Genomic DNA, 21,192 nt, shown 5'->3' with positions numbered 1-21,192 from the left:
GCAAAGTGACTGAACAACAACAACTTCACTTAAGTCTTATCAGGCCTCAAATCTCATTCTTTCTCAGATGAGAGGAGAGTCCCTAAAGTTAAAATGTAAACACTCCTAGGGTCCTCCTACACTAGAGTCAGCAAAATTTTTCTGTAAAGAGCCAGACAGTCAATATTTCAGGCTTTGCAGGCCATGCAGTGTTGGCTGCAACTATTCATGGCTGCCATCATAGCACAAAAGCAGCCCAGACAGTGAGTAATCAGATAGATGGGGCTTCCCTAATGACTCAGCAGGTAACGAATCCGCTTGCAACACAGGAGATGCTGGTTCGATCCCTGGGTCAGGAAGATCCCATGGAGGAGGAAATGGCAACCCATTCCAGGATTCTGGCCTGGAAAATCCCATGGACAAAGGAGCCTAGCAGGCTACAGTCCATAGGGTTGCAAAGAGTCTGACATGACTGAGTGACTGAGCATACAACGTTGCAAGAAAACTGTTTATGGAAACAAGCAGCAGCCCGGATCTGACCCGTGGCTAGAAGTCACCCTGCCCTACATCTGCACAGACTTTTCACTGGAGCTGATGCCTCTCATCTCCATCTCCACAGCCCCAACTGTTTTTCTATAAAATGTGCAGAAATCTCCCACAGCATGCAGATGGAGGTTCCATATGATCTCAGCCAGACTTTTCATTTTGCCCTGGAAAATCAAGACTTTGCCGCTTTTAAGGAACTAGCTACAACCACAGCTCCTGCTCCCTGCCCTTGGCCTTGGGAAGGTGCCTCCTACTGTCTAACCTTGGGGCCAGTTCCTCTCTGTGACCAACACCTACTGCAGAGAGGAGTGAGTCTGCTTATATCCCTTGCCCAGGGAAGACAAGATGGGCAGCAGCCAGTGTGACCTCGGATGGATCCCAGGACCTTCAGTATCGCCCAACACTCACCCTGTTCTCTGGAGATCTCAGGCTTGTACCAATACTTGGAAGTGTCTTGGACAAACTTCACTTTAGCCCGCGTCTCAGGACTGTTGTCTAAAGAAAAAGAGGACTGGAGGTGTTATGAGTCTCCATCTCTGTCCCCCCAAAAAGATATGTTAGAATCCTAACCCCCAGGACCTGTGAAGGGAACTTTATTTGGAAATAGTCTTTGCAGATGTAACCAAGTTAAGACGCAGTCATGCCAGATTAGAGTGGACCCCAATCCAATATGACTTATGTCCTAATAAAAAAAGAGGAAGGGAGACAAAGGGGAGAGCATCATGGGAAGATGGAGGAAGAGACTGGGGAGACGTGTCTGCAAGCCAACGGACCCCAAGACTGCCACCCACCATGAGGAGCAAAGAGAAAAGCCTGGAACAGAGTCTCCCTCAGGGTCTCCAGATGGAGCCAGTCCTGCCAACACCTTGACTTTAGACTTCCCAGCTCAGCTACACTGACAGAATCAACTTGTGCTGTCTTAAGTCACCAAGTTTGTGGTCCTCTGTCATGGCTGACCTAGGAAACTAACACAGGAAGATGATCTGCTCAGACTTCGTCAGAGCATTGCTGGAAGGGGCCTCGAGCTGCTTTCTCATCCTCCCCCATCTCCCAACAACCACTGTGGGTCACACAGCTGTCCTCCTGCTGAAAAGCCTGAACAGCATCTTCCCCCAGCCAGTGACAGTCCTACTCCAGCCCACCTTGCCCTTTCTCTAGAACAGTCAGACTAAATCCTTCCTGAAGCTTCTCTCCCACCTTTTAATCCCTTTCTCCATGGGCTCAATTTCTCCACTTCATCATAAAAACTTTGAGGATGAGAGCAAAAAAACACATTTCTGTCCACTTTCCCCAAGCCCCTCCTCACTCCCCATATGGAAAATCTCATTTAGAACAAAATGATCACTCCTGTCCTGCTTGGGATAAACAGAGGAAGGGTTGGCCTGGAACTAAGAAGCTGTCTACCGAGTGTCACGCACCCCACTTCTCTGGTAGACATTTCCCACACCAGACCCTTTGCAGACTACAGATGCTTTCGTAGGATGTTCTGGGGAGAGAGCATCGTATCCAACTGCTTAACTTTACAAGTGAGGAATGTGAGGTTCCTGGAAGGGAAGCGACTTGCCCAAGTCACACAGATGGTCCTTAAAAGGCTTTTGTTAGATGTTTCCAGGTAAGAAGACACAACAGCCAGTTCAGGTCAGCTACATCGTATCTTCCTGGCTGGGAATAAGGACATGTGGGACTCTCACCAACCTCTTCCTTCATTTTCTGACAGCAAAGAAAACAAAAAGGAGGATGGGGGGAAGAGGGGAAAAAAGGAATATTCCAGATCTGTAGGTTTCCTCTCCTTTCTCTAGGGAGGGGCTGAAGCAGAGGACCCTGTGCTCACAGTGCTATAAAAAGTTCAGGGCACAGACCAGAGATGAGAGCTGGGCTGTGTGTCCCGTCAATTTACCTTGTTATTTACATTCTGTTAGGCTTCTGGGATCTGTCTCTGGAGGACAGCAGGGGGAAGGTCAGCTCCTTTTCCTGGCAGCTGTGCACAGAGCAGGGCCTCTGGGCTAGGCAGCTGGGCCCCACAGCTCTGCAAGCTGCATCTCTCTGCTCCAGAGTCCCAGGCCCCAGGGCTGCTGCTGCCTGTCTAATGAGCTGTCAGAGGCGGCTGCAGCCCCATGTGCCTTCCTGTGTTGACTCCCATGGCTATTTTAAGCAAGGAAGATGGTGGGAAACAGGAAATGTCCCAACTACTAGAAGTTTTGCATCCTCCAAGAACTGGGGCTGGGAACCAGATGTCTCTGGTGGGCAGCAGGAAGCGAGGTCGTGCAGTGTCACTTGGCAGGCTCAGGGCAGGACCTGGGAGTGACACGGAGACTCTGGGCAGCTGGGCCCATCCCAGGCTGCCTGCTGCATTCTACATCTTCCTCGAATGCCCCAGGACTCTGGGGTCACTCTGGACAAAGTCAGATTGGAGATCTGGCTGAAAAGATGCAGATCAGCTGAAGCCTTGACCTTTTCATTTAGATAACAGGCCCTCTAAGTGGCGGCTAAAGATGCCCAGTTCTGGTGATAAGTGAAGAATTCAGTGTGTAAACCTGCGTGGGCTTCTGTTAAGCCGAGCTGGTAGAAATGAGACTCCAGTAAAAATGCTTAACCCTTGGCCTTTTCCCATATCTCATCTGGCTGCCAGATCTATTATTAGTGATGTGTGCAAAGTGGGGATCAAACGGCGGGAACAGTGCTATGGGCTGGCAAAAAGTGGGGTGGGGGGCAGGTGGTCCAGGCTTGGAAGCCATATTTTCAAGGATACACTAAATTACAGAAACTATCAAGACAAGGCAGTAAGACAGCTCCAATCAGGTTTTAAGAGCACATGTTTTAGGGTCATAAGGGTCTGGATGCTAAACCATTTATTAACTGTGGGACCCTGGACAAATGATTGAACCTCTCCAAGCCTCACTTTGCTCATGTGTAAAATGGAGGTACTGACACCCACTTTGCTAGGGGGCCATGAAAACTGACAAGATAGACCATGGCTCAGAGCCTGGCACAGAGCGTGTGTTCAGCAAGGGGTGCGGCTGTGAAGATGCTGATGATAATGGGAACAGCAGGCCATCACAGGCATCGTCACATCCACATCCCTGCCCCCACAGCTGCCAGACTACAGCACATCTGCTCTGAGCACAGCTCCAACTCCACTAACACACCTGAGGACCCGAAGTCAGTGACCCACCCAAGGCTATCTGCCAAGGAGACGTCAGAACAGAGATGGGGACAGAGCGCCTGACTGGCGGGCGTCATCTGCCAGCAAGAGAGGTGGAGGGGAAGGAGGCGCACCTGGCATGGAGTACTTGGAGAAGTCGGGCAGAGTGTGGGAGAAGGAGACGGTGCTGCCCCCGCTGGGACTGGACATGCCACTGGCGACCGGCGAGGAGGACACCTTCCCGTTGACAGTGGCGTAGTTGGGGAGGCTGCCCGCTCGGTCGCCCATGGACATCCTCCGCTTCTCCGGCAAGGCCGGGGTGGGGCTCCCTTGTCGGAAAGCTGCCGAATCAGGCGACGGGGAGGTGGCGGGGCTGCTCAGGCCAGGGTAGTAGGCGGGGGACACAGGGAAGGAGGGCGTGGAAGGAGCCTGGTAGCCTGAGGCGCTGCTCTGCCGGGACAGCGTGGGTCTCCGGTCCTCAGGGGTGGAGTAGCCACCATAGGGCACGTGCCGGTCCAAGCTGGGGCTGCCGGGAACCACAGATCCAGACCCTCCCAAGTGACGGCCCAGGCTGGGGCTTCCGGGGCTGGCTACTGCATTGCTATGGAGATTGGAGGCCAGGGTGCCTTGGTGGGCCCCGGGGTGCCGGCCCAAGCTGGGGCTCCCGGGAGCGGTGACCACATTGCCATGGAGGTTGGAAACCTGGTGGGCCCCAGGGTGGCGACCCAGACTGGGGCTTCCCGGAGTGGTTGCTGCACTGCTCTGGGGGCTGGAGCCCGTGTTACCATGGAAACCGGTTCCCAGTGGACCCATCACCTGGCGGTGGCTCAAACTGGGGCTGCTGGGGGCAGCCAGGCTGGGGTTCACAGCCCGACGGCCAAAGCCAGGGCTCGGGGGTGTGTTGGTGCCCACTGTCCTGTGCCGTGCCTGGGGGCTCCCAGGCACTGTGTGGACACCGGCCACACTGAACTGAGACCGGGCCTGGCCTTCTGGGGAGCTGAACTGCTGCAGTGAGTAGTCGGGGCTGCTGTAGCTGCTGCCTGCAGTTGGGAGAGGAGAAGAGCTCTGGTAGTTTCTCTGAGCCAAAGGACTTGGCTGGCCCAGGCTACCGGAGCGGAAGCCAGAATCCAGCAGAGGCTGGGTAGGTGTTCGTGCGCCCTGGTCGCTGCTCTCCCCGGATGGGAAACTCCCCACTGAAGTGCTAGAGAGAGAGAGAGAGACATGGGCAGGTCGGATGTCAGCAGGTGGCATTTAATGAAGGACAGGCTTTCAGTGAAGCTTCAGCCCTCCCTTCAACCACTTTGTTGTCCAGTCATTCAGTCATATCTGACTGTTTGTGACCGCATGGACTGCAGCATGCCAGGCTTCCCTGTCCTTAGCTCCTCTCACATGAACAGAAAAGTCAAGGCTTTTGAACGTCACCCTACATTCAAGATGTCAGAAGATGAAACTCAGACTCAGAGAGGTTAAGCAATAGGCTCACAGCCACACAGCTCACAAAAGACCAGGATCTCAACTCAGCAGTGCCGGATTCCAAAGCCCTCGTACCCTCAAGCATCACACTGACTGCTCAACCACAAGTCAGAGCAAGATCTCTGCTATCAAAACTGAAGGAGGCTGTCCTGTTGCCCCTTCCAGCACCATAGAAACTGAACACTGGAAAGGGAGTTAAACCACTTGGGCCCTGGTCCTCCTGGAAGCATCTTCCCCTGACTCACTTTCCCCAGGTGAGTTGACATTTACACGCTGAGAGTGTAACTGAGCATCCATTCCTGGGTAGCTCAAAAAAAAAAAACAAAGATGAAGAAGTCTCATAGCAGGAGATTTCAGCTCATTATAGGATCTGCTTTCTAGTCATTGGATCTGGTCACTAATGGAGCAGGGTGCATTACATGGCATTGAGACTCCCATCATTAGGAGCGTTTAAGCAGAGGCTGACCAGCCTCTTAATCTGAATGCTGTGGAGGAAACTTCCTCCACTGGGAGGTTAGATTAGATGAGCTCAGAAGTCACTCTCAATTCTAAGACTGATGAAATTCAGTTCAGAGGGCACTGTACCTGGGAGAATGGCCACAAAGGTTTTCCTCTGAAATTAAGTACAAGTCCATACAGGAGTACAGGAAATGGCCTGTAAGTTTGGGAAACCTGGATTCTGTTTTTTAAAGTTTTCTCAATTGATATTTTCAAACTGTGGTGCTGGAGAAGACTCTTGAGAGTCCCTTGGACTGCAAGGAGATCAAACCAGTCAATCCTAAAGGAAATCAACCCTGAATATTCATTGGAAAGACTGATGATGAAGCTGAAGCGCCAATACTTTGGCCACCTGATGCAAAGAGCTAACTCATTGGAAAAGACCCTGATGCTGGGAAAGATTGAGGGCAGGAGGAGAAGTGGGTGACAAAGGATAAGATGGTTGGATGACATCACTGATTCCATAGACAGGAATTTGAGCTAACTCTGGGGGATGGTGAAGGACTGGGAAGCCTGGCGTGCTCCAGTCCATGGGGTCACAAAGAATCAGACATGACTTAGCAACTGAACAACAACACAGAAAATGAGGCAGGTGGGTTAGATGGCTCTGATTCCTTCCAGACCCAAACTTCCTCAGTGACATGGCAGCAGAGACAAAGGTTCTCAGGGACCGTGCACAAACATTTGGTGCAGGGAGGCAGCAGGCAGGCTCGCACAAGGAGCCCTTGGGTGGGGGCTGACAGTGGGGCAGCAGGGTGGAAGGGTCCTGACATAAGCTGATGCACCAAAGCCTGCAGCCGCAGACTAGAAGGAGTTTGGAGGCTGGCAGGCCCCACCCTGGGTTGGCTCAGTTAAGCTCAGGTCCCCAGGGTGATGTGAGGTGGGAGGGCCAGGCAAGAGCCAAGGGCAGGGAGAAGGTTAGGGCCAGGCCAGGACAAAGTCTACCACACATCCCAGAAGAGGCCAGAATGAAACACCACTTCGGTACAGAATAACCTGGATTCTGAGAAAATGGGGGGAGGGAGGAGATGGGGACACGGAAATGGCGTTTTGGGTGATTAATCCTGGAGGCTTCCTGAATCTTACTGTGGGAGGAATTTGAGTGAGAAAAAGTGAAAACTCCCTAATGTCAGGACTTCTTGGATATCAGCAAGGGGGGCGAGAGGTGAGGAAACTCTCCTCTCCTTTAAAAGAAGAATGTAGCTCCTGCCCAGAGGCAGACCTTTCCCCAAGTGGAGCCCTTAAGAGGCTGGGGAGGGGGCCAGGTGGACTCGGGGTGTGTGCTTGGTTTGAAGTTTCAGATTCTTAGAGTCCAGAAGAAAATTGCCTCTGCTCACCCGAACCTCCCGCCCCAACCTGGGTCGGGGAGCACACGGCTGGATAGTTTCTGGACTTGTGGGGACCCAGTCTGAGAAGGGGAGTGGACGTAGGAAGGGATGGTTGGGGAAGACGCCCCTACTGGGGGGTGGAATTCTGGCTGGTGCAGGCCTCCTCCCCACCTGGCACCCTGTGCCCTACCTGGGCTCATCTCAGAGTCCCTCTCCTATGTCATCTTCCTGTCTTCCCATTATAAAGCCTATGCCCCACCCCGCCAGTCGAACAGCTTCTCACTGCACCCCAAACACAGGAGCCTCCCTTTCTGGGGTCCTCTCTGTCTGACTCCATAAAATGTCAGCCGCCCATCCACCAAGACATCCCTCCTCTAACCCCACAGTGACCTGACCCCCAGACCCCACGCCCAATACCTCCACACCCAAGTCCTGTCCTTGCTGTGCTGTGAAGGCCCTCTCCCTCCCCTTCACCTTTCAACCCCTGCTCATCCTCTGGCCTTAGCACAAATACTTCCCGGACTTCCAGCCCCCAGAGACCCTCTCTGCAGACTAAGCCAGAAATAACGGCCTCTTGCTCAGAGCTCTTTGCTTACACCTCTGCTTTGAGCACCTCTAACTGCTGCTCTGTGATGGGGGGATGGGGGGTAGGATAGAGATGTGGACTCTGGAGCCAGACACCTTTGGTCCAAATCCTATTTCTGCTACTGTTTAGCTGTAGGACCTTGAATAAACTACTTTAATCTCTCTCTGCCTCAGTTTCCTCTTCTGAGAAGTGGGACTACTACTACTACTTACCTCGTAGGATAGCTGTGAAGTTTAAATAGAAAGCACTTAGCAAAACGCCTGGCAAATGGGAAGCACTCACAACATAGTAACTATACTTGTTCGATTTTAAATTTGGGGAAAGGAGGCTTCCTTGGCGGTCCAGTGGTCACAACTCCACACTTCCACTGCAGGGGGCACAGATGTGATCTCTGGGGAAGTAAGGCTCCCACATGCCGCATGGTGCAGCCAATAAATAAATAAAAACAAAAGTAATACATCTGAGGGAAGAACTGTGCCTGGTTCATCTTCATACTCTCCCCGGGGAGTTGGCACTCAAGGGGTGCTCTTGCCATGCACCCCAATGAGATGGCACCCTGGATGTGACTTCTGCCCGTCCATGCCCTAATCAGATCCAGGAGGCCTCATCCATGCTGCCCCGGGCCTGGATTCTCCTCCCCACTTACCTGTCAGCACTGAGGATGGGGCTGCTGGTGGAGAGGGGGCTAGGGGAGACAAAGGAGCCTCCCAGGGTCCCAATCCTCAGGGGTGTCTCATGGCCATACGCCTGCGCAGCTGGGGCGCTAAAGCTCTTGGGCTCAGGTTCCTGAGTCCGGGGCCCAGCCACCGCCGTTCGTACCACCGACTCCACGTAGCTCCGGGGCTCTGGAAGGGGCGAGGGGACAAGGACTGAGCATGGATCCAGGGGGTGCAATGTGGACCCCACCCAACCTGTGGGAACCAGCCTCCCCAGAGCCTGTGAGGGAAATCCCAAAAGGACAGCCAAGCAGACAAGGGGCACGTCTCTAGGGCTCCTGCCTGCCCAGGTCCATCCTTTTTCCAGCATCATGGACAAGTCATGAGAGCCCCCAAAGAACCTTTAACTAGAGCCTTGTTCTGAGAAGCTTCCCAGAAAGGGACCCCAGAATACAGCCATCACAGAGTCCTCCTTCCTAGAGCTGGGACACTCTCCTTCACTGGTGGCCCCTCTAGCTGAGCTTTTCTTCCCCAACCCTGCTACGCAGGTCCCCAGGCCCTTCTTGGCTCCCCAGGCACTGCTGGGGTCTGGGCTCTCCGTGGACCCCAAGCTCCAGCCCAGCCTTGCGTCTCGGGATGCTCACTCCACCCCACACCCAGAGTCCAGAAACAGGCTTGCTGGCCTAGCAACAGGCTTGTGCGGGTGAGTCACACCCAGCCCTGCGTGCCAAGACACACCCATCCACCTTGCCTGACACACTTAGCATGCCTCCCGAGACTGACATCATTATCCCGCTTGGTGTTCAGAATGGCCCGAGAGGAAGGCTGGATGGGGGAGAGGGCGGCAAGTGCCAGAGAGGTCACTGTGCAGGTGAAGGCGCCGAGGCCAGGAGACTGAAGGGGCTGGAGGCACAACCAGATCCAGGTTTCCTGTGCCACCCGCCCCACTGCCGTGCTGCCCCCAACTGCCCTCCATCTCGGCCTCTGGAAGCCCCTCCGCAAGCCCCTCTACCCCACCACTGCAAACTAACTCACCATCAAACAGGAAGAAGAAGCAGGACACTCTCGGCTTCTCCAGGGACAGATGGTGTTCCTGCCACCTCCGAACCTGGCACCGTTCCCGAGGACGTCCCAGGAGGGACGTGACCTGAGCACACACCAACACTATGCCCACCACAATTAGGGCAACCGCTGAAACCAGCCTGAGAACTGGAGGAACAGCAGAGTCCGTGCAGCCCTGGGGTGCAGGGAGGGGGCCAGTCTCTCTCACAGCTACTCAATTCTACTGTTGTTATCACGAGAGCAGCTACAGTACAGCAATGAGCATGGCTGTGTTACGATCAAACTTTCCAAAAACAGGATTTGGCCATAGTTTACTGGTCCCTGATGTAACATGTCTCCCCAGCCCAGAGAGGTGGAGCGATTCGCCCCAGAACACACAGCGGCCATAGCTACCATCTCCCGACTCCCGGTGCTGGGTCTGGGTGGCTGAGAGAGGGGCCACCAAGCCTCATGGGACACTCCGAGCTGGCTGCTGCTACTCAGAGCTCCAGCCCATCAGCCAGAGAAGAGCCAGCTCCACAGACTGTCAATAACAGCAGAAATAGCAAACAACTACATGAGGAAAGTAGAATTTGGAGAATGTAAGTATCCTGTCTGGGCCACACAGTAGCAGGTGACAGAACTGGCCTAAGAACCCCGTGGTCTGGCCCAGAGCCTGCTCTTGGGCCCTGCACATCCCGCCAGCTGAAAATCAGGGGGATCGAGAATTTCAGTGTGTCTTTAGCCTTGGGGGGCCGGCTCCACACCCTGGGGCAACTCGAACTGACAGAAAGGGACCCTCAGAAAGGAACTCACACCCACAGAAATGGCAGCTGAGACCCAAGGCCAGAGCCTACCTTACGGCCCATCCCTCACCTCCCGGGGTCACTCTCTGAAAATTCCACCTGGACGCCTCCAGGCTCCCGGCTTCATGCTGGTGTCCACAGCGCCCAGCACCCTTCTCTCCCACCCAGAGGTGGCAAGAGGATCCATCTGCCCCCTGGCTGCCCCAGGCTCCTCGCTGATCTGTACTCACAGCGCCTGGCACACATGACTCCTCAGTGAGTGTCTGCCTCACAAACTAGTAGACGCATGACCTTTACCCTCTGCCCCCTAGCTCCCCCCACCACAGAGGTACACGGTGACTAAGACCTAAGAGGCACACATTCGTTTCTCTCCTTCCCTGGAATTCTTGCTGACCCCAAAAATTCAAGCTAAAATGCCCGAGGGCGAGCCCTGAAGTCTGTGGCCCTCTCCACCCGCCGTGTCCTCCGGATTCATCCCCCAGCCTGCTCTGTGTCCCTGCAGGCCAGCTTTTATTCACAGCATCCCCCGGACTCCCAGGCTCAGGGCTCCAGAGGGCCCTGGCCTTTGGCAGCTGGAGGGTAGGCAGGACTAACAGAAGATGGAGGTGGGTGGGGAGAGAGGGTTAAAGTTCCAGGGCCGCATCCTCCACCCAAGATACCAGCTCCAGGGGCGGGCCCTCTCCTCCAGCTCCTCCTGGTTTCTTCAGGCCTGGAGTGAGGATGGCTCCCGCCTCCTGCTCAGGAGCACTGGAGGAGGTGCTTCACCATCCCTTGTTGGTTTGCCCAGACCATCTAAATAGTCCATTAAACCCTCTTCAGTTGCCCCATTGGAATGAGCTGTTTTCTGCCAAGACCTGACCCATACAGTGGGTAAGCAGCTCACGTTATTGGATCAGCACCCCATCCTATTAAAAAAAAAAACAAATACACAGACCACTTCTACCATCGGTAAAATCTAAGTAAGGCCACCCACACCACCCCGTCCCAGAGTCAGGACGGAGCCAGGCCTGGGACCACAGACACTGACTCCCGTCTGCCCTGTTTACCAGGAGTCAAGGCCATGTCCCCACTAACTGCTTTTGACCCAAACGTAGTGTCAGGAGCCTGAGTGTAGTTTGCACAGAACATTGAAGGGACAGTATGTTAGAAAGTTGGAGATATCAGAAAACCTGAGACGGCTTTAGGATAGCCACATTCATAAAGCATCAGCCTCAGGAGCCCCATCCTCACACCCATCAGATCCTCAGCTACAGAGCAGCTTACAAAGGAGCTCTCAGAGGACTCAGCCTCTGAACTTGAAGACAGGACCACTCATCCAGGGAGAAGTACCCACAGCGGTTCCCACCACGTTTGCAGTTAACAGCTCTGTGAGTTTGGGTGGCCAACTAGCCTGGGGGCTCTGCTCAGGGGCTCCCAGCCTGTGGATTTGAGACCCAGCCCTCCTGGCCCTGCCGTCACTTTACTCTCCATCCTCTTTCTTGGTTGGCTGCCCTTTCCTGACCTCCCAGGACCAAATCAGGATAGAGACTCCCTCAATCTCTGTTCCTCATGAGCCCAGAGCAGGAGGGACCGTTTGGGAAGATACTTGATTCTGAGTCCAACTTCATAACTGTTCAAAACCAACCTTGAAGGACAAAATAGTCCATTTCCCCCAAGTTTTCAGACTCAGATTCCGTATTGAAAATACCCCCTTTCCCTATCTCTTCCCATTTTCCTCTCCTCCCCACCTTAGTACAACATACAACGTGTGAGCTCCCTGTCTTTCACTTACTGGAAGGGTGACCAGGGACAGGCTGCTGAACCTTTCTGGGACTCTGTTCTCTCGTCTGTAAAATAGGAATGAGAACACCCACCTGCCCAGCCTGGATCAAGTGACAGGAGACGAGAAAGTCCCTCCTAGTTCCTTCTTGCTAGCTCCAGCGCCAGTTTACCAGGGCCCCACAGCTGCCTGCTGGTGTCTGCCTCCCTCTACCCCCTCTCCTACTGTTTTGCACACTCTCTCCTGCAGTTTTCTCCTCTCCGCCAATCCTGGAGCAACTAGACCCAGAGGCAACGGGGACTCGGAAGGGCAGGAGATGTGGGGCCAGGAGGGTGCTTCATGCAGAACATTCCAGGAGCCCAAACCCATTCCAAGAGGCTGTTGGAGGCTGAGAGCAGCTGGACTAGAGGCTAAGTGACTTGGCCCCACCAGGCTGGGGGCACTGTCAGCTCCTGACCCACACCCTCAAGTGCATTCTCTGCCTGGCAGAAAAGGTCTTTTCCTGGAAAGAAATGGCCTGCCTGCTCCAAGTGAAATGAAGACACGCAGATGGAGAGAGGAAAGAAGTAAAACTTCCGAGGCCCAAACCAGGAACTCAAAAGTTGGAATTCCAAACTCTGAGACTGGGCCACACGGCCCTCCTCTGAGTTCCCATCATGCCCTGTTCCTCCCCCAGCTCAGCATTTCTACCTTGTGCTGAAATATCATCCTGACCAGCCTATCTCACTCATCTTTATGTCCTCAGTGCCTAGCACAGGACCTGCACAGAGTAGGTGCTCCATAAATCTGTGTTGCACAGCACCCTCTTAAAATACCCAGAGGGCACAGTGCAACTGTCACCGAGGATTTCAGAGCAGGAGGGATCCCCAGAGGGGCCATTTCTAATCTGCCGTCTTCCTTTGCGCCAAATGCACCCATCTAATCATCGGAACAGACAGAACCTCAGCCGAATGTTCCTTGTTCCCATTCCTCTAGGAAAGAAGGTTCAGCCATTTCTTTCCCTGTTTCCCCACTGGAAGATCCTTGATCTTGACCTCATACCTTAACTGCTATGGGCTTTCTTCCTCTGCTTCTTTCATGGAGAAGGGTACCCTGTACCCACACCCAGTAAAGACACTGTTCATGCTTAGAGGTCATACCCCGTGCAATCCATGGAAAGCGGCATACACTCTTAGCTGTGCATGGAGAAGGGTACCCTGTACCCACACCCAGTAAAGACACTGTTCATGTTTAGAGGTCATACCCCGTGCAATCAATGGAAAGCGGCATACACTCTCAGCTGTGCCCTTGATCAGCTGTCTGGGCCTGGACAAGTCATTTGACATCCTTACACGTCATCTCCTCATCAGCAAACTGGGGCTCCTACCACCTTCCTCTCAGCGCTTCTGTGATTATTTACGTAAGATGATTGTGACAATGACCCACAAGGTCGCATCCCTGCCTGCTGACCCTCGCTCTGTACCACACTGCCCCTTGCTCCAGCATCCAGCTCCTCCCTACTCTCACTTCACTGACCTTGCAATTCATGGGGGGAAAAACTGCTATTCCTCCCACCCCAGGGCCTTTGCAAGTGCCCTTTACTTCTACCTGGAAAGCTCTTCTCCCATCCCAGTGTCACTGAGTTAATGTCACTCACCCTCTTCTGCCAGGGTCTCATAAAAACTGTATCTCTTCACTTTGGAGCACTTATCTCAAGAATTCTTGGTGATAATTTAATTATGTCACCGGTCATGCATTTGTTCCATGAGATTAGGAACCACAGTACTGCTTATCATTATATCCCCAGAGTGCCTGGCACATAGTAGGCACACAAAATATTATTGAATCAATGAAGAACAGAACAAATAGATGTAAAGCATTTAGCATGGCACCTTGAACAGAGCACTTCCCTAAAGTCTTTTTTCCCCCCTGAATAAGCCTACTGGTTATTTTTCCTTATAGGCATTTTTTCTGAATTCACACATATCAGCAGGGCAATCAAGCAGCGCTTCAGAGGGTCAGCAAAGAATATGCTTTAGTCTGACCCAGAAGGTGATGCATGAGTCAGGAAAAATGGAACCAGCCACCCACATCCTTGGCCCGTGTCCCCACTCCAGGTCAAGACAACAATTCCGATGCCCACGCTGGAATCCCAGGGCATGGCGCCTGGAGGGGGAGGAGGGTTTTGAAGTGGCCACTTGATTAGGAAACAGGAGACCAGTAAGTCCCGTCCAGCCCTGCTGCCTCTTAACTGTGACCTTGGGCAGATGCCTATCCCCACCTCACAACACGGACCTCAGGCCCACATTCCTGAAAACGATGGCTGCAGTAGAGTGGATCCCTAAGAACCTTCCCTGCGGACTCCACGCCTCCAGGAGAGATGAAGGAGGGTCAGAGGGCTCGGGGCCTGTACGCGGGGCCTCATCACTCATCAGGAGCAAGGGCCAGGTGTCAGTCCCATTCTGTTGAAGTGTCATCCCCAAGTGAGGAACACAGAGCCAGGGCCTGTCACCCTCAGACCTTCCCACTGGAGACTAAATAGGTCTCACCAGTCTGCAGAGGTCAGCAGCCACAAGGACAGCTGAGAGCCTCCTAGGTGGGTGGGCTCCTGGAACACAGCACACGAACACTGGCTCTGGGCCCCAGCTGATTCTAGGCTCCTGGCGAGAACCAGCTGCCCACCCCCAGCCTGGGGAAGGTCCTCCCCTGGGTGTGAGGCTGGCCAGGGGTGAGAGCCCACTGTAGTTCATCCCATTCTGGGATCTGTTCTGGGGGGCTGCCTTGTTCTGTACCCCCAGGCAGTCTGGCATTGTTGCCAGTACTCTGGCTGGCTAGCAGTGGGCAATGTTTTATGGAAAACTCCAGCCATCTTACATGGGTGATGACAGATTAAGAGGGGTACAACCCATGCCCACTTTGGGGATAGAAAATCAAGGTAGTGAGTGCAAAGGAAGTGGGAAATGGGCTTAAGAATCAGGAAGAAGGAATTCCTTAGTGGTCCAGTGGTTAGGACTCTGCACTCTCAATGCTGAGGACCTGGGTTCAATCCCTGGTCTGGGAACTAAGATCCCACAAGCCAAGACGCGTCAAAAAAAACCTGGATGGAGTCTTTAAAGAAACCAGGCCATACGGACCCAGGGCCCAGGTGGGAAGTCAGAACATCTAACACATCCAAGCTGGGAGGTGCTCAACACCCACCTCGTCCAACCCCCTTCCCCCGCTTCACCAGGGTAGAGATGGGGACACGGAAGCCAAGGCCACCCAGGCCAGCATCTCCCTCCTTTCACCTGCTGCTCTGAGTCATCCTTTGAATTCTGTTTCTAATAAATTAGTTAAAGGCCTTCATCCAGATTACATCCCCTCTCTGCTTCTCCATGTGCAAGGCTGAGTTCATTTAAATCAGGGGTTAAGCCAGGACACAGACATGCTAACCAGATACTGTCACAACTGTGCATGGATGTCCCAAGGCATCTGTGTGTGGCAGGGGGGCTGAGGGGAGGGGCGCCGAAATCCATAGCTTTTTCAAAATCCCCCCCAGTACATCCAAGATCCTAGAAAGACAGACATCCTACTATCTGTGCTGATAGGAAACCAGGCAAGGGCTTCCAGAAGGCAGCTTATGGTTCCAAGACAGTGGCTCTGAACCAGGAGCAATCATCCCCCCTGGGGTCATTTGTCATGTTGCAAACATTTTGATTGTCATGACGGTGAGTGCTACCCACATGTGTAACAGTAGGTAGAGACCAGGGACGGAGCTAAACACCCTGCACGGCTCAGCACAGTCCCCACAACTAAGAACTGTGCGGCCCAAGTATCGGTAGTGCTGAGGCTGAGAAATTGTGCTCTGAGCTGTACATGTGGGGCCACACCCAGGAAACAGGATAGGAGCCCCCAACATCTGAAGGGGCTGCTGCACCCCAGGCAGGTGGGCGGGAACGCCTCCCGGGGAGGAGCATTTTGTCAGCAAGGCGGCACCGCACTCGTGCCTGGACCCTTGGCCACGCCTGGACCCGTGCCCTGGGGCTATGGGCACCTCAGTCAGTATCCAGAATGGTAGCTGTCACCAGAGTGACAGCTCATCACCCCCCTGATCACCCATCAGGGGGTGGGGATCAGGGGGGCGTGGCCTATGCGCCGGGTCACATGAGACCTGATCAGAGAAGAGCACTACCCACAGCCCCCCCAAGCCAGGCAGAACCAATGGAGTGAACGGCCATTCCTGGACACGGAGAGCAGGAAGCAGTCACACAGCAAAGCCACACTTACCTTCAGAAAGCTCTGTCAGCACCTTCCTCTCATCCTCCTCTGAGGGAAGATGGGAAGAGAGGTGAGGAGGAAGGAGAGGCAGGAAAGAGAGGCAGGGGACGGAGGGGAGAGGAAGAGCAAAAAGGAGAGAGAGAGATGGATTAACAGGGATTATTTCCTGAGAGACAGAGACTTTGTTGAGAAAAGGGGTGAGGCCGAGGCAGAGGCAGGCCCTCCAGGGCGCACAGGTAAGACAGGGCCTCGCTTTCGGGAGCAGAGGCCCATGTCCCTGTTACAGCCCCCATGTCTCAAGCAGGAGTGTGCTGGCCTGGTGACAGGCAGCCCCCCACCCGGTGACTCCGTGTCCCTGGCCATGCAGACACGTCCTGAGTGGGAGGCTGTGCCCGGCCGTGTGTCTACGTGGCTCACACCTGTCATGCCACTGCCCACCTACCTGGCTGGATCAGTCTTCTGGGGACTAAAGAAAAGAAGCAAAGTTGGTCCCCAGAGCCCCAGTCCAGCCCACACCAGAGTCTAGAGAGCAAGTTTCCGGGCCCAGCCTGTTGGAAACGGTCACTAAGGGCCCAGGGTCTCTGCTTTCCCTTTCCCAATAAGAAGAGGAGCTGGGGAATGTGACAAGGTATGAACCTGGAGTGTGTGCGTGCATGTCTGCATGTGTGTGTGAGTATGTGTGCATGCATGTCTGCATCTGTGTATGTGTGCATGTCTCTGTGTGTGTGCATGTCTCTGTGTGTGTGCATGTCTGCATGTGTATGCACATGCATGTCTGGTTGTGCATGTCTCTGTGTGTGTACATGCATGCCTCTGTGTGTGTGCGTGTCTGCATGTGTGTGTATGTGTGTGCGTGCATGTCTCTGTGTGTGTGCATATCTGCATGTGTGTGTGTGTGCACACGCGCGCACAAGCACCTGGACTCTGAGGCATGGGAGCCAGGCTTCCGGCAGAAAGTTAACCACCTCCAGGGAAACAGGGCATGCCTCCAATCCCTGACGTCAGAGGATGCTGGGAGTGGTGCTGACTCCACAAGGCAAGGGCGGGAAGTCTCCATCCCCCTCAACCCCTGAACAGAGAGACCCACCCAGGCCTGACCTCAGCATGGACACAGAGCCAGGCTGCCACCTTGTTTCCAGAAGAATCCCGAGAACCCACCAGGCCTGGGCCCTGCCCAGGACCACAGGTGTCCTCCAGCTCCCCACCCCGCCCTCTGGCCTCCCCAGCCGCTTCCCTTCCTGCCAGAGTCACTCACCACCAGTGGGATGCAGCAGGATGTCGGCTGGGTTGTGGGGCTTCAGGCCCAGAGCAGACAAGGGTGTCTTGGCCAGACCTGGAGGGGAACGCACTGCACCGGGAATAAGAGGGGAGAGCTGGGAGTGAGTGCGGGTGGAGGTGTGGGGAGAGGACCCCTCCTGAGTGACGGCATGTGGGGGAGCGGGGTTGGGGGGGCAGCAGGAAGCAGAGCAGAGGAACCAGCCCCACCCTGGTGGTGCCGGAGCGGCTCCACTCCCCACTCCTGTCTCCTGTGTTTCTCTACAGGATGAAGGGTAAAAGGAGTCAGGAAACAGCCTTGCCCCTCACCCTCCAGAAAGTCATTTCTATCCCTAGACCTTGAGTTTCTTCCATATGGTCCCTCCACACTGCGTAGTTATAACACACACACTAGTTTCTTGGGCACCCTCTGACTTGCTCTGTATCACTCTCTAACCTCTCCTCTCACATTCCCTACCCTACCCCCAAACACATACACACACACACACAGAGAGATGGACTTAAAGAAAGTGCAGTATCAAGATGGTACAACCTGTAAAGGACAGGAGGAGAAGAGATCACCAGCAGAACCAACCCTGAGACCCCAGGCCAGTCTTTAGCCACAGGTCTTTGACCTCCAGCCGAGCAGGCCTTTTGCAAGCTCCAGGAAGAGAGAATTTCTCAGCTGGGAGCTCTCTTACTTCCCACAAACCACAGTGTTCTAGAAGAGGGAAAAGCCCCATCTCTAAAATACGTGGGCAAGACCATGACCACTCTGCACAAACCCAGGTCACCTCCTAAGCCACCTGTCTGGGTTGGAAGTGTCACATAACACACAAGGTCAGAAAGAGCAGTCAGGCTTTCTCCCATCAGCCAAGGACGTGGCTGGACTCCAAGCTGAGCTGAAGGTTGTTGCTCTGCCCAGTCATAAGATTTCTCAGTGGCAGCTGCCACGTCTCCTAACCCACCTCTGAGGAGAAGTAAAGAAATGAGCTCCGTGTCTCCTGTTGCAGCTGTCAGGACCCTGACGAGCCCACAGCTGTGGAGGACAGGCGGTCATAGAGGGCCACCAAAAGCCTAAGGCTGCCTACCCCACCCCAGTGGCCTCAACAGATGAGCCGTGGCCCTCGGGTGCCCAGGACCCACACAGCAACTCCAGGACCCTCCCTGGCATCTCCTTCCTTTCCCAAAAAGGCAGTGAGACCTACAGGAAACTAAACTCCCAAAATATAATCTTCCAATGAAAGCAATTTAAATAGCTTATTTGTGATCCCCTGGAGGAGGACACGGCAACCCACTCCAGTATTCTTGCCTGGAGAATCCCCACGAACAGAAGAGCTTGGTGGGCTACAGTCCATGGGGTCACAAAGAGTCGGACATGACTGAGCGACTAGGCGCACACATACACATTTGTGCACACGCTGGGGTATCCACAGGCGTCCCTGGGAACAGAGAGGCATCACAGGAGTCCAGATGGTCGGCCCGCCCTACACTCTACCCTCACTCGGCCCTGAGATGCCCAGCAGATGATACAGCAGAGGGGACGAGTGTGTAGAAACACACACATCCAGGCAGGGGGTAGGTCTAGGCCTCCATGCTTGTGTGTGTTCCTCTTTCCCTCTTTACACACACAAACACACACACATCTTACAATAGACGCTTATCAGCACTTAGCAATGTTTGTCAGACAAATGATTTTGAATGTAACTCATTATGGAAGAATGAGCCCAGCCTCAGAGACCACTGTCCGTGGAATGACCAGGAAGACTCTGGGCCCATAAGGCTGCCTAGTGGGTGCAGCAGAGGTGCAGGTGAACGGGATGAAGGGGACGAGGGGACAGAGGCAGTGGGAGGTTTCTCTGGGCTTCCCTCAGCACCTCCAGCTCTCTCATCACTCCTGCCCTCAGTGCCCAGGCATCCAGCCCTTCTGCTGAGGCAGACATGTGGGTGGCCCTGAAGCCAGGCAAGGCTTGGCTTCCCCAGAGAAGAATTCCTTGCATTTCTCCGCCTCTGTTTTCTCTCCCAACCCTGTGCATGGAGGAAACCTCTAACTTATTCTCTCCTCCCCAGGCACCCGGGGCTGACCCAGGGGAGGGAGGGAAGAATGGGAACAGAAACATGTAGTAGAACCAACTCTAGCCCAGCCCAGATGGCTTCATCCCAGACAGGGTGATGGCCAGAATCCTGGCTGTTTGGACCCACAGGAAATTGGAGCAAGAGTGAAGGTGGTGGGGCAGGGAGCTTCCCAGATGGCTCAGTGGTGAAAGAATCCACCTGCCAAGGCAGGAGATGCAGCTTCGATTCCTGGGTCGGGAAGACCCCCCAGAGGAGGAAATGGCAACCCAATCCAGTATTCTTGCCTAGAGAATCCCATGGACACAGGAGCGTGGCAGGCAACAGTCCAGGGAGTCACAAAGAGTCAGACACGACTGAGCATGCATACACATGCAGGTTGGGGAGTTAAGACCAGGGAGAGAGATTCCAGGAGTCTGAAGCCTTTTATAAGGCTAGAGAGCTGTCTTGAACAGACTGCCCTGGGCTTTCACTGTCCAGTACGGTAGTCAGGAGCCACACGGGGCTATGGTGCATCTGCTATGTGTCCAGTCTGAACTGAGGTGCCATATGAGTGTAAAAACACACAGTGGATTTCAGACTTGTAGGAAACAAGAATGAAAAATATGTCTTTATGTTGATTACATGTTGAAATCATACTTTAGATCCTTAGGGTTAAATAACAGCAAAAAAAAAATTTTTGGCCGCACTGTGAGGCTTCTGGGAATCTTAGTTCCCGGATCAGGGATTGAACCCAGGCCCTCGGTAGTGAAATCACAGAGTCCTAAACACTGGACCACCAAGAAACTCCCTAAATCATACCTATTATTAGAATGAATTTCACTAACTTCTTTTTAGATTTCTTAAAAAGATTGTAGGATAATATTCTCATTAATCGTTTTATTTCTACTTACCTATAGAAATGATAATACTCTGGATATTTTGAGTTAAATTAAAAAATCATCACAATTAATTTCTCCAGTTTCCTATATATTCTTTAATGGAGCTGTTAGAAAAGTTTCTAGTGCAAACAGTTCATGTTATTTTTCTGCTGGACAATCCACTCACAAATTTAGCTTCCTGTATGTCCAAGATACCCACTCCAGTATTCTTGCCTAGAGAATCCCAGGGATGGGGGAGCCTGGTGGGCTGCCGTCTATGGGGTCACACAGAGTCAGACATGACTGAAGCGACTTAGCAGCAGCAGCAGCATGTCCAAGATAGGCTTTCCAGGTGGCTCTAGTGGTAAAGACCCCACCTGCCAATGCAGGAGATGTAAGAGACATGGGTTAGATCCCTGGGTCAGGAAGATCCCCTGGAGGAGGGCATGGCAACCCACTGCAGTATTCTTGTCCAGAGAATCCCATGGACAGAGGAGCCTGGCGGGCTACAGGCCGTGGGGTTGCAAAGAGTCGGACACGACTGAAGTGACTGAGTACACGGGACGTGTCCAAGATGGTGGCCAACCTAATTCTGTTGGCACAGAAGGCAAGCACTGGTGCCACCTTCCTCCCCCTGGCAGGACAGCCAACCACCAGAGAACACATGGCCAGCTCCAACTCTGCTGTCCTCACCCTCTACCCGTCTCACCTGGATGAACGAATAGCTTGGGTGGACCCCCCCCTAGTCTAATCCTGGAGCATCACCAGTCTCTTCACCTCTGCCAACTCAGGCCTCTTACAGGAACCCTGAGTCCTTCACAGCCTGGTATTGATCCATCACCGCTTTCCCAGGTCTCCTCCAGCTCCTCTTCATGTCTCTTCTACCATGAAATGGAATACTTCCTCTCTCCTGGGCTCATTCAGGTTTTCTCATTGTTTGGAAATGTCTCTGCCC

The 21,192-nt window shown here is 53.6% G+C and overlaps 1 protein-coding gene across 12 annotated transcripts in view; it reads right to left on the bottom strand.

Annotated features, from left to right (window-relative positions):
• TNS1 (tensin 1) overlaps positions 1 to 21,192 on the bottom strand; it is a 216,245-nt gene that overhangs the window by 13,684 nt on the left and 181,369 nt on the right. For 5 of the 12 annotated variants that reach the window (XM_070386865.1, XM_070386859.1, XM_070386878.1 and 2 more), the window contains 5 exons: positions 17,306 to 17,398; positions 16,060 to 16,098; positions 8,199 to 8,397; positions 3,802 to 4,868; positions 934 to 1,020 (listed from right to left, as the gene is read on the bottom strand). In XM_070386865.1, coding sequence (XP_070242966.1) covers positions 934 to 1,020; positions 3,802 to 4,868; positions 8,199 to 8,397; positions 16,060 to 16,098; positions 17,306 to 17,398 — 1,485 coding nt within the window. Of the gene's footprint in view, positions 1 to 933; positions 1,021 to 3,801; positions 4,869 to 8,198; positions 8,398 to 16,059; positions 16,099 to 16,492; positions 16,517 to 17,305; positions 17,399 to 21,192 lie in introns of all 12 variants that reach the window. The other 7 variants (XM_070386851.1, XM_014476360.2, XM_070386883.1 and 4 more) reach the window with 3 other exon arrangements.

The sequence above is a fragment of the Bos mutus genome, chromosome 2, assembly GCF_027580195.1.
Source record: "Bos mutus isolate GX-2022 chromosome 2, NWIPB_WYAK_1.1, whole genome shotgun sequence".
Taxonomy (NCBI): Eukaryota; Metazoa; Chordata; class Mammalia; order Artiodactyla; family Bovidae; genus Bos; species Bos mutus.
The sequence above is the reverse complement of the archived record's forward strand: the minus strand, read 5'-3'. Positions and strand labels throughout refer to the sequence as shown.